General features: G+C 43.7%; 1 protein-coding gene across 2 annotated transcripts in view; it reads left to right on the top strand.

Moving 5' to 3' along the window:
- Positions 1–13082, top strand: part of LOC121004237 (sodium- and chloride-dependent GABA transporter 2-like) — a 112488-nt gene that overhangs the window by 60170 nt on the left and 39236 nt on the right. For both annotated transcript variants that reach the window (XM_040436406.1, XM_040436399.1), the window contains exons 2-4: positions 1117–1335; positions 4721–4855; positions 5976–6116. In XM_040436406.1, coding sequence (XP_040292340.1) covers positions 1122–1335; positions 4721–4855; positions 5976–6116 — 490 coding nt within the window. In that variant the 5' untranslated portion in view covers positions 1117–1121. The remainder of the gene's footprint in view (positions 1–1116; positions 1336–4720; positions 4856–5975; positions 6117–13082) is intronic.

The raw sequence follows: 13082 nt of genomic DNA, 5'->3' as shown, positions 1-13082 counted from the left end.
GGTAGTAGAGAGCTGTGGTGTCGGACAGCAGAGTTTGTAGAGAGCCATGGTGTTGGATAGCAGAGGTAGTAGAGAGGTGTGGTGTCAGATAGCAGAGGTAGTAGAGAGCTGTGGTGTCGGACAGCAGAGTTAGTAGAGAGACATGGTGTTAGATAGCAGAGGTAGTAGAGAGCTGTGGTGTCAGATAGCAGAGGTAGTAGAGAGCTGTGGTGTCGGACAGCAGAGTTAGTAGAGACATGGTGTTAGATAGCAGAGGTAGTAGAGAGCTGTGGTGTCAGATAGCAGAGGTAGTAGAGAGCTGTGGTGTCGGACAGCAGAGTTAGTAGAGAGACATGGTGTTGGATAGCAGAGGTAGTAGAGAGCTGTGGTGTCAGATAGCAGAGGTTGTAGAGAGCTGTGGTGTCGGACAGCAGAGTTAGTAGAGAGACATGGTGTTAGATAGCAGAGGTAGTAGAGAGCTGTGGTGTCAGACAGCAGAGGTAGAAGAGAGCTGTGGTGTCAGACAGCAGAGGTAGAAGAGAGCTGTGGTTTTGGTGATGCATACAGTACCTCCCAACTTTTGAAAAGCCCAAAGAGGGACACTATCAGCATACGACTGGACTTTTTGGCCTGTCAGAGGAAACTTATGGCTCTTTGTGTAAAAGATGCAATCACTGGCTGAGACGGGCCATGGCTGCGCAGCATTCCCAGCCTTGTCAAGACAGTAACCAGAAGTGATGTCCATGACGGACCCGTTACTGTCAGAACTGCAGCACTGGAGAATCGGTAAGTTGGTATAACGTCTGCCCCAGTTGCTGGAATACCCTCTTAAATAGCACCAAAATCATCTAATATAGACATTTTAGCAAAAAAAATTTAAGAAATATATAAGTTGAGGTGTAATCTGCAGGTATGAGCTAGACAGATGGTTTCTGGATCAGTTTAGTACATTTATTATTGTATATTTATCACCCAGGTCAAAAAGAGGGACACTTAAAAGTAACAAGGAGGGACAGAGGGACTTGGGTTAAAAAGAGGGACTGTCCCTTCTAAAGAGGGGAGGGGGACATGTGTTGGTCACATACTCCAGAGAGATCAGACACATGCACAGTTATCATAATCTTCTATGTTTTATAGGAACCATGGATAGCAAGGTCCCAGGAGCAGTCGGGAATGGGGAATCTTTTCCAGTGCAGCCTTTGATGGAGAAGGAGCCTCAAGATGAAAGCGGCAAACATATGACAGAAAGGGGTCAATGGAAGAACAAGATGGAGTTTGTGTTGTCAGTGGCCGGAGAGATCATTGGACTGGGCAATGTATGGAGGTTTCCATACCTGTGCTACAAGAATGGAGGAGGTATGTGTAGGGGAAATCTGATGTTATCTTTACCCCCATCCCCCAGAGCTTACAATCCAATAACATGGGGACAGCGCTGAAATGAGCACAAATGGGGCAGGCACATTGGACTGATAATCTGCCCTGGAATTCTTTCTAGCTTATTCCCTCAAGGATTTTGCTGTTACTTACAGTGGATTTGCATTGATTATGAAGCAATTTGTGCGTTCCCTTGTGAAATGAGCAATAATGGTATTAACATAGCATAAAATAATAGAAATAAAGAGCCAGTCCCCCATAAATCATTAAATTCCTATATTACGGAACCTGTCAGGAGGAATTATGGGGGAGCTTTATCATGGGTCGGCATTTTACGCCAGTGTATGAGATCTCCTGCGCTGACGGAAGATGCAAATCATTTATGATGGCTGTCTGTGTGCCAGGGTGAAATCTAGGGCAGCTCTGAGCTCCCATAGATTTCTGTCTTCATTAGCTCCTGAAAATAGGCGCAAGTGAAGATAAATGTGGCGATCATGTCCCCCCCCCCCCCCCCCTTGCCACGCCCTCTTTTTAGAACGTGGCAGGGGCAGCAGAAATGCCACTTGTAACAAAATTTGTCGCAAGTGGTGTTCAAAACGTACAATAGTAGGGACTGTATTCAAAGGATCTATAAGGAGTGATGGAGCTGCTCATTGGAGTCACACTGATCAGTCCTACTCCTGGCTTGATTGATGTCCACCGCACTGCACAAATAAAGCATGAACAGTACACCTTGCTTCACCACGCATGGCCCTAGATGCCACTGGAGGTGGCTTTTGATGATATATCCATCAATCAGGCCAGAAGCTGGACCGGCCAACAGGGGCGGACTGGAGACTTAAAGTGGCCCCGTTTTGTAGTTGGGTCCAAATTGAAGGAAGGCAGGACCAGCAATATCATATTGCGGGACATTTTACTACTCCAACAGAGCCAAATACCACAGTCCATCACAAAATACTGACAGCAGCACAAAATACATCCCCAAAAACTTCCACTGGACGGCCATGAGGAGGGCTCAGGTGGCCCCCTGGGCATCGGCCCGCCGGGAAATTTCCCTGTAAGGTCTATGGCCAATCCGCCCCTCCGGCCAATATGACTTTTCTGAGGAGTAGATCCATCCTATGACTCCCTACAGGTTATATGAACATAGTCAGCACTACTTTCACTGTTTTCAAAGTTATTTTTCTATATATCACCGCCTTGGTTAGAATATAAAAGGACATCATTGTCAGCCTGATACTGTCATGAATTGCAGGTTGGTGGCAATTTGGGGACTTAAATCTTACTGAAAGTTTCCCTTAATTTGGCATTGCAGCTCCTTTTAGTGTGAGAAATGGTGGGGTCCTGGCAACCATGGACTCATAATTGGCTACCCTTTCTGATAGTAAAACCCCTGTATAGAATCAAAATCAGGCCAACCATAAGGTTGTAATGGACTTTGAGTACAGCTCCATGGTCGGCATATGAACAGGTTCATTGTCATCTGTACGCACTGTCAGTGAACTTTGTCACCCCAGGGTCACTGCGCCACATTGTACTTTACACCATGTAATCTCTGTTCCTTACATTAAAGCTTGTGTGACTGTAACTTGATGAATTGGTAACTGTTTAAAGGAACACTAACCTTGTAATTGATTGAACCAGCCGTAGTGCACCTGCTATATATATATATATATATATATATATATATATACACATATATATACAGTTTATATAATAAATATATCATCAAAAGATATTATACCTAGTTATATGCAGGCAATTGTAGAGCTTCCATGTCACAGATAAAACAGACAACTATTTCACAATGAAAATGAGTATGTACAGTATGAGCTTGCTAAGTTGAGATTTAGGCCTCTCAGAGATTGTCCTGTTCCTCCCCCTCTGCTATTGGTCACATTTTTCTCAAGTCGGTTTCTCCTGACAGGTCCAAAGTCTAAGAACAAGGTGATCAACATTGTGGCTGAAACAGGCCGATGAAGCTTAACTTCCATGAATGAAGGAATTCATACTGATCCATAATAATTACTGTAATGGAACAGTCTGGGGTCTAGGGTCTAGCAGCTAGGATCCCTATCAGCCTTGAGGACAACTGCATTCCAGAGACATGAGTCTTGTTAGTGAGGTCTTGCAGCTGGGTTCCACACCGATCTTGAGAACAAGTAGTTGGAGTAGTCTGAAAGCAAAAATCCCAACTAAATCATAAGAAGAAGTAGGCCCTAGGGTTTGTTTTAATAGAGACACAAGTCTGGTGAGGTGTGGCAACTACATGTATGGTCCCCACCAGTCATAAGGGCAAGTGGGCTCTAGGGTTGATTTTTATGGACACATATGTAGTCACCTCACCACTGAAAATAGTGTTGAGAGAGTCAAAGCATACGAACTGGAATTCGATCCGAAGTTTAGGAAAAATTTGATTCTCCGCAAATTTCCTCGCGCTTTGTGGTAATAAATTAATTTTTACTAATATAATGGCTGAAAATAAAATTATATTCACCTCATCCAATTGATCACGGAGAGGCCATCCACTAACCGCTCGGTTCACCGTGCACAGCCAGCGTGATCACAAGGTGACATCACCACGCTCGCCACAGGTTCATTGGCAGGTTTTCTTCAGTCAAGATGGAAGCCAACGGCCTCTCCGCAAACAAGTAAATGAGTTTTTTTTAACCCCTGGATTAACCCGTTGAGCACCTGAATGTGAGTCTCAGATGCCGCATGGAATCTGAGGGGATAAATGATATGGATGGGGGGGGGGGGAGTGGTGTAATCGCCCTTCCTCATCATTGCGCCCGTTCCATACAATAAAAGCAATTCATGACAAAGTAATTTGTAACGAATTGAATTTCTTGACAAAGTTCGGCGAAGCTACCAAATCTAACTAAGATCAATTGGCATTTTGGAACATCTACATATGCAATCTGAAAGATTGTGGGGTGACCTTCCCCCCTCAGTATCAATGCGGCTTTACAGTCACATGCTCTGATTGTGTTTACAAAAATACTTTATGTAGTGACACCCTCATAGTCTCTTGTAACAATAAACAAATTTCAGGAAGACACAGGATAACATTTTTTACAGTTTCAGCCAACCTTCAGTCAAAAATTGATTGCAACAGTTTGTCCCAAAAAGCATCTGCTGGTAACATGGTCGAAGAAGCTGTATATAATTGCCTGCTTATTGCCCACCTTTTTCTGCATGCCAGTCCATGATGAGTGAAATGTTGCCCCAATGCACTTTTCCAAGGGCTAAGAATGTTTCACAGAGGGCAAGGTTGAACATCACATCTTCCACATGTCTTAAAATAAACTACTTATGTCTATCATTAACTTACCAATTTATCTTACTATTTCTATTTTCTATACAGGAGCCTTCTTCATTCCATATCTCATCTTCCTTTTCACCTGTGGAATTCCAGTCTTCTTCCTAGAGACAGCACTGGGGCAATATACCAGTCAGGGAGGGGTCACATCATGGCGTAAGATCTGCCCCATCTTTGAAGGTTAGATTGGATAACTCTTACTCTTCTGAAGTTGAATTATTTGGAGGGCACACAGGTCTTGTATCCAGTTTCCAAAACTCACTGGGCCAGATTTATCATTCCTCTGACAGCTCACTCCACTTTAACATATGGCTAAAGTCAGTTTTAGCCAAGTCAGATTTATGATCGGCCCTTTAAGACTGTAATAAATGTGGTTTGACGGTAGCAGTTTATCCGTCAGTAAGCAGCTTTACAAAAGTCGCACATCTTTACGAAAAAGTCGCACGTTTTTATGAAAAAGTCGCATGTTCTATTAAAAAGTCTCATAAGATAAGCATGGTCCTCACTGGAGTGAAATTGGGACTTTTTTGCGACTTTTTTAAATAGTCCCAATAGTAAATCTGTCTAGAGATTCATTTACATAAGAAGACACGCCCACTTTCAGAAAACTGGCGAGCATAGTGCAGAGCAGAAAAAAGTCGCAAATTTGTGCGCAGTTTTAGCGTTTGGGACTTTTTTGGGACTTTTTCACTCCATTATTCTGACCTGAGCTAATGATAAATCTGGCCCATTATTTTTGCCAAGATTGCTACTTCCAAACTGGTTGTTAAAATCCATAGAGAAGTGATTTTTATTGTGCAATATCAAACTCTTGTGAGGAGGTCAGTTACCTCCCCATAGCCTGACCTTACCACTTGGCTTTCTGGATCCTGCCTACAACATACCCACTGAAGACCCAACAGTTTAATTTGGTTTTGATGTATGAACTGGCAGGACTGGAGAACTTTGTTCTCCCTGATGTCTTAGAGTTGAGCTGTGTAACATAAAATGCTAGGACCTTGAGTTAGACTGGTGGTGGTGGTCAACTTTTTGGACCTCCAAGTTCCAACATTGCAAGCCTTAGGGTAATATATTCTATATGTGCATGAGGGAGGGCAATGTGCATCTAGATCAACATTTATGTAGGTGGGACAGCATTGCCAATGGTCTACTACAACACCAGTTGTCAGTGTTCGCCTATGCTGGCAGAATGTACTCCAAATGTTGTAATGATGGGTTAAAAAGACTATAATGCCTAGTTTTTCACCTTGGGTCTGAGCATCAACTGTGACTGTCTGAAATTGAACTTCTTTCTCTCCAGGCATCGGGTACTCATCTCAAGTCATCGTAATTCTGCTGAACTTCTATTATATTGTAGTCTTGGCATGGGCATTCTTTTATCTCTTTAATTCCTTCACATCTGACCTTCCCTGGGCTTCCTGCAACAATTTATGGAACACAGGTGTGTTACATTAGTTATAATATAGTCCTAATAATACATAGAATCACAAATATACTAGATAATATTATAGAAAGTTTATACATGATGTACGGTAACAGATATTTAGTAGCTTTCAATAGTCACAATATTTCTCGGTAATAATAGCAGATTATATCCCTGTCCACAAGGGGCAGTATTATACTAGTTATATTCTTGTACATAGGGGGTCAGCATTATATAGTAGTAGTACAGTATATTATTATACATAGTGGTCAGCATTATAGTAGTTATATTCTTGTACATATGGAGCAGTATTATATTAGGTGTGGTATATTCTTGTACATAGCAGTTATAATCTTATAAATAGGGGGCAGTATTATAGTAGCTACATTCTTGTACATAGGGGCAGTATTATAGTAGTTATATTCTTGTACATAGGGGGCAGTATTATAGTAGCTACATACTATACATTGTATAGTATATACAGCAGTGTACTGATATGTGATGTATGGGGTATAATGTATGCAGTGTGTATAGATATATAGTATATACAGCAGTGCACTGATATGTAAGGTATGGGGTATAATATATGGTGTGTACAGGTATATAGTATATACAGTAGTGTAATGATATGTGAGGTACGACGTATAATAGATGCAGTGTTTACAGATATATAGTATATGCAACAGTATACAGATATGTTAGGTATGAGGTATATACACTGCTCAAAAAAATAAAGGGAACACTTAAACAACACAATGTAACTCCAAGTCAATCATACTTCTGTGAAATCAAACTGTCCACTTAGGAAGCAACACTGAGTGACAATCAATTTCACATGCTGTTGTGCAAATGGGATAGACAACAGGTGGAAATTATAGGCAATTAGCAAGACACCCCCAATAAAGGAGTGGTTCTGCAGGTGGTGACCACAGACCATTTCTCAGTTCCTATGCTTCCTGGCTTATGTTTTGGTCACTTTTGAATGCTGGCGGTGCTTTCACTCTAGTGGTAGCATGAGACGAAGTCTACAACCCACACAAGTGGCTCAGGTAGTGCAGCTTATCCAGGATGGCACATCAATGCGAGCTGTGGCAAGAAGGTTTGCTGTGTCTGTCAGCGTAGTGTCCAGAGCATGGAGGCGCTACCAGGAGACAGGCCAGTACATCAGGAGACGTGGAGGAGGCCGTAGGAGGGCAACAACCCAGCAGCAGGACCGCTACCTCCGCCTTTGTGCAAGGAGGAACAGGAGGAGCACTGCCAGAGCCCTGCTAAATGACCTCCAGCAGGCCACAAATGTGCATGTGTCTGCTCAAACGGTCAGAAACAGACTCCATGAGGGTGATATGAGGGCCCGACGTCCACAGGTGGGGGTTGTGCTTACAGCCCAACACCGTGCAGGACGTTTTGTATTTGCCAGAGAACACCAAGATTGGCAAATTCGCCACTGGCGCCCTGTGCTCTTCACAGATGAAAGCAGGTTCACACTGAGCACATGTGACAGACGTGACAGAGTCTGGAGACGCCGTGGAGAACATTCTGCTACCTGCAACATCCTCCAGCATGACCGGTTTGGCATTGGGTCAGTAATGGTGTGGGGTGGCATTTCTTTGGAGGGCCGCACAGCCCTCCATGTGCTCGCCAGAGGTAGCCTGACTGCCATTAGGTACCGAGATGAGATCCTCAGACCCCTTGTGAGACCATATGCTGGTGCGGTTGGCCCTGGGTTCCTCCTAATGCAAGACAATGCTAGACCTCATGTGGCTGAAATGTGTCAGCAGTTCCTGCAAGACGAAGGCATTGATGCTATGGACTGGCCCGCCCGTTCCCCAGACCTGAATCCAATTGAGCACATCTGGGACATCATGTCTCGCTCTATCCACCAACGTCACGTTGCACCACAGACTGTCCAGGAGTTGGCAGATGCTTTAGTCCAGGTCTGGGAGGAGATCTCTCAGGAGACAGTCCGCCACCTCATCAGGAGCTTGCACAGGCGTTGTAGGGAGGTCATACAGGCACGTGGAGGCCACACACACTACTGAGCCTCATTTTGACTTGTTTTAAGGACATTACATCAAAGTTGGATCAGTCTGTAGTGTGTTTTTCCACTTTAATTTTGAGTGTGACTCCAAATGCAGTCCTCCATGGGTTGAAAAATTTGATTTCCATTTTTTAATTTTTGTGTGATTTTGTTGTCAGCACATTCAACTATGTAAAGAACAAAGTATTTCAGAAGAATATTTAATTAACTCAGATCTAGGATGTGTTATTTTTGTGTTCCCTTTATTTTTTTGAGCAGTGTAGTATATACAGCAGTGTACTGATATGTGAGGTACAAGGTATAATAGATGCAGTGTGTATAGATATATAGTATATACTACAGTGTACTGGTATGTGATCTACAAGGTACAATAGATGCAGTGTGTACAGGTACAGTGGATATAAAAAGTCTACACACCCCTGCTAAAATGTCAGATTTCTGTGCTGTAAAAAAATGAGACAAAGATAAATCATTTCAGAAATTTTTCCACTTTTAATGTGACCTATAAACTGTACAACTCAATTGAAAAACAAACTGAAATATTTTAGGTAGACGGAAGAAAAAATATAAAAATAAAATAATATGGTTGCATAAGTGTGCACACCCTTAAAGGAAGTCTTTCACCTAATCTGAGCGTTTTAGACCGCTCAGATCAGGTTATAGACTCTTTGACCCTCATTACAATGTTACCTTTGTTTTCTGTGTCCCTCGTCCAGATATTGAAAAAAACACTTTTTAAACGTATGCAAATGAGCTTCTGAAGGTGCCCAGGGGCGGCGTTACTAGGCGATGTGCCCAGAAAAACACACCTCTTTCAGCCCTCTGGTCCGCCCTTCTGTCCTATTATTACCTCCTCCTCTGCCTCCAGCCGGCGGACATCACGAGCGGCAAGAGAAGAAGTCAGGCTGGGAACTGGCCCGCACCTGCGCACTTTTCTTCCCATTATGGGCAAAGGAACAGCTTTTCATATTGCGCATGCCGGCTGGCTGTCTTTAGAGGAGGAGGTAATAATAGGACAGAAGGGTGGGCCAGAGGGCTGAAAGAGGTGTGTTTTTCTTGGCACATCGCCCAGTAACGCCGCCCCAGGGCACCTTCAGAAGCTCATTTGCATACGTTTAAAAAGTGTTTTTTTCATGATCTGGACGAGGGACACATAAAACAAAGGTAACATTGCATGATTATAGCACATTCCAAAATGTTTATCTTCTTCTGGTCTCCCCAAAGCACCATGCTTCACTGTGGGTATGGTGTTCTTTTGGTGATGTGCAGAGTTGTCTTTGCACCAAACATATCTTTTGGAATTATGGCCAAAAAGTTCAACCTTGGTTTTATCAGACCATAACACCTTTTCCCACATGCTTTTGGGAGACTTCAGATGTGTTTTTTGCAAAATGTAGCCTGGCTTGGATGTTTTTCTTCGTAGGAATAGGCTTTCGTCTTGCCACTCTACCCCATAGCCCAGACATATGAAGAATACGGGAGATTGTTGTCACATGTACCACACAGCCAGTACTTGCCAGATATTCCTGCAGTTCCTTTAATGTTACTGTAGGCCTCTTGGTAGCCTCCCAGACCAGTTTTCTTCTCGTCTTTTCATCAAATTTGAGGGACGTCCAGTTCTTGGTAATGTCACTGTTGTGCCATATTTTCTCCACTTGATGACGACTGTCTTCACTGTGTTACATGGTATATCTTATGCCTTGGAAATTCTTTTGTACCCTTCTCCTGACTGATACCTTTTATCAATGAGATCCCTCTGATGCTTTGGAAGCTCTCTGTGGACCATGGCTTTTGCTGTGGGATGCGACTAAGAAAATTTCTGGAAAGACCAACTAGAGCAGCTGAACTTTATTTGGGGTTAATCAGAGCCACTTTAAATGATGGCAGTTGTATGCTGACTCCTATTTAACATGATTTTGAATGTGATTGCTTAATTCTGAACACAGCTACATCCCCAGTTATAAGAGGGTGTGTACACTTATGCAACCACATTATTTTAGTTTTTTTTGTTTTCTTCCCTCCACCTAAAAGATTTCAGTTTGTTTTTCAATTGAGTGGTACAGTTCATAGGGCACATTAAAGGTGGAAAAAGTTCTGAAATGATTTATCGTTGCCTCATTTTTTTTACAGCACAGAAACTTGACATTTTAACAGGGGTGTGTAGACTTTTTATATCCACTGTATATAGTAAATACAGCAGTGTATTGACGTGAGGTATAAATTAAAGCATCTATAATACTGTGTAATATATGCAGTGTGTGTGTATATATATATTGTGGAGTTTCGCTTTGGTCGGCAGGATTAGCGGACTCAGTATTGAGGCAACAACAAGTTCTTTGGATCAAACAGTTCAGAGTTTTATTCACACTTTAGGCAAGTGACAAAACAAGCAGTCATAATCAAACAAAAAGTCACCTTGCGGTGGTGGTATTAATTCAGACCATGCGGCAATTCTGCCTCAAAGACCATAGCAGCACCAACCTGTTTTTACGCCAAACAGGTAGCAAGCCTTCATCCAGACACAAGGCTCCCAGATCCCAACACAGAGACCTCGTTTCTGAGCCCAGCTGCCAATTTAAGGACAGCCAGGTGCTGCCAAAACCCGGACCGGCACTTAAAATCCTGGCTGTAAATCAGCCCAGCAGCACATGCTGGGAGGAAAATACCTGTTTTCCCAGACAAAATCTCTCACTGTGTCACTATATATATATATATCTATATATATATACACACACACATATACAGAGCAGTGTATTGATTTAAGACAGACAAGGTATAATAGGTGCAGTGTGTACAGATATATATGGTCAGTTATACATTATGGTCACTGTGTGTGAGATTCCTGAGGTAATGGTCACTGTAACTGTCTGAAGTATTATGTATGAGTGAGCAATGAATAAAAACAGGGCATAGGTAGGGAGCAAATGAAGAGAAAAGTGGAGGACCTCCTCTTACCACTCCTTTCCAGTCTGTATGGACCAATGCAGAGCTGATAGTGAACTTCTAATACTTGCTGTTAGGGGTTGAAGGACCTGTGATGATGTCATCACATGTCCTGGCAGATGTACCTTTTAAACCTAGGAGCTACACCAGTAGGGTGGCCAGACATCCGGTTTTAGGCCGGACAGTCTGGTTTCCTGGCACCCTGTCCTCCGTCCGGCGCAGGGCCTGGACGGACACAGGGATGTCCACCCCTTCAGTAGCTCACGCTCAGACAGCAGCATTGCGCTGTCTGAGCGTGAGCTGCAGCAACTGACTGAGGCTTCTCTCACCCCCAGTCAGTGACTAGAGCCGCAGACATGTCTCCCTGTGGCTGAGAGGGGGAGAGAAGCACCCCGGCTGCCCCCAGCTCACCTTCCATTCAAGAAGTTCTTCCCTCTCCTCCCCCGTTTCCCCCCCTGCTCGGCGATGGGGGGGCGTGGCTTCACAGTGGCGTGGCCTGTGAGGTCCGGCTCTCTGGGGTGAAGCCAGTGGCCACCCTATATACCAGGGGGGCACGTTTTTTGGTTGAAGGATACATTGCCAGACTGAACCAATGACGAGGGTTGCCACCTTTCCCAACAAAAAGTACCGGCCAAGTTAAGCCACACCCCAAAGGGGTTGTGATTATGAGGGCGTGGCTTAACACTGAGTATTAAGTCGCTATGTCATAATGTGGCTTACAGTATTAATAGAGCCCCCATGTAATATTAATGCCTCTGTTAGTGCCCCTCAGAATTAATAATGCCTCCCATAGCGCCCCCAGAATTAATTATGCCCCCATTAGTGCCCCAAGTAACAGTAGTGCCCCCCAGTAATAGTAATGCCCCCATTAGTGCCCTCCAGTAATAGTAATTCCCTCAGTAGTACCGCCCAGTAATAGTAATGCCCCCATTAGTGCCCCCAGTAATAGTAATGCCCCCATTAGTGCCCCCCAGTAATAGTAATGCCCCCAGTAGTACCGCCCAGTAATAGTAATGCCCCCATTAGTGCCCCCCAGTAATAGTAATGCCCCCAGTATTGTGCCCTGTAATAGTAATGCCCCCATTACTGCCTCCAGTAATAGTAATGCCCCTATTACTGCCTCCAGTAATAGTAATGCCCCCATTAGTGCCCCCAGTAAGTCACTTCAGCACGAAGTTGTGGTATTAATTTGCTTTTGGGGGGGAGAGCATGCCTTTCACTTTTGCACTGATTCACTGTCTGCAATTGCCAGTGCCACTAAAGCAAGCCACTCATCAGTTTAGCATTCTCATACCTAAAAAAAAAAAAAACAGTCTTCCTCCTCCTATGTCCAGAGCAGAGGGCTCAGGGCACGGCGCGCTCCGTTGCGGTCTGCCTCAGTCAGCCTCCTCCTACAGCCTGCTGTGCCGTGTAAGTAACTGCGATCCTCATCCTGTCTAAAAGGAGCAGTGGTCACGCGCAAAGCGGCAATCTTATATAATGCAGATGACTCTTCCCTTGTCCTATTCCGGCGTCAATAATAAAATTACCAGCCATTATCATTGCCGGTACAAAGAATATACTGGCACCGGCAGGCTGAGTAAAATATCGGCCTTGCCAGTGAAATACCGGTCAGGTGGCAACCTTAAAGGGGTTATCCCATGACTTATGTAGAAAATGGAAATCAGAGATCATATAGTGCATGTCAATCTCTTTCTAACAAAGCTAGAACCAGCCCTGTACCTCACATGGATCCAGAGATCTCCCCATTCATTGTTCTGCTAGATCAAGCTGACAGCTAAAGGGTAGTGTCTTTTCTGCTGAAGCTAAGGGGGGCGTGTCTATATTCTTGTACATAGGAGCAGTATTATAGTAGTTATATTCTTGTACATGGGGGGGGCAGTATTATAGTAGTTATATTTTTGTACATAAGAAGCAGTATTATAGTTAAGGATGAGCGAATCGACTTCGGATGAAACATCCGAAGTCGATTCGTATAATACTCCGTACAGTATTAGAATGTA

This window comes from Bufo bufo, chromosome 1 (assembly GCF_905171765.1).
Source record: "Bufo bufo chromosome 1, aBufBuf1.1, whole genome shotgun sequence".
Lineage (NCBI taxonomy): Eukaryota > Metazoa > Chordata > Amphibia > Anura > Bufonidae > Bufo > Bufo bufo.
Note: the sequence above shows the minus strand (reverse complement) of the source record. Positions and strands in the feature narration are given on the sequence as shown.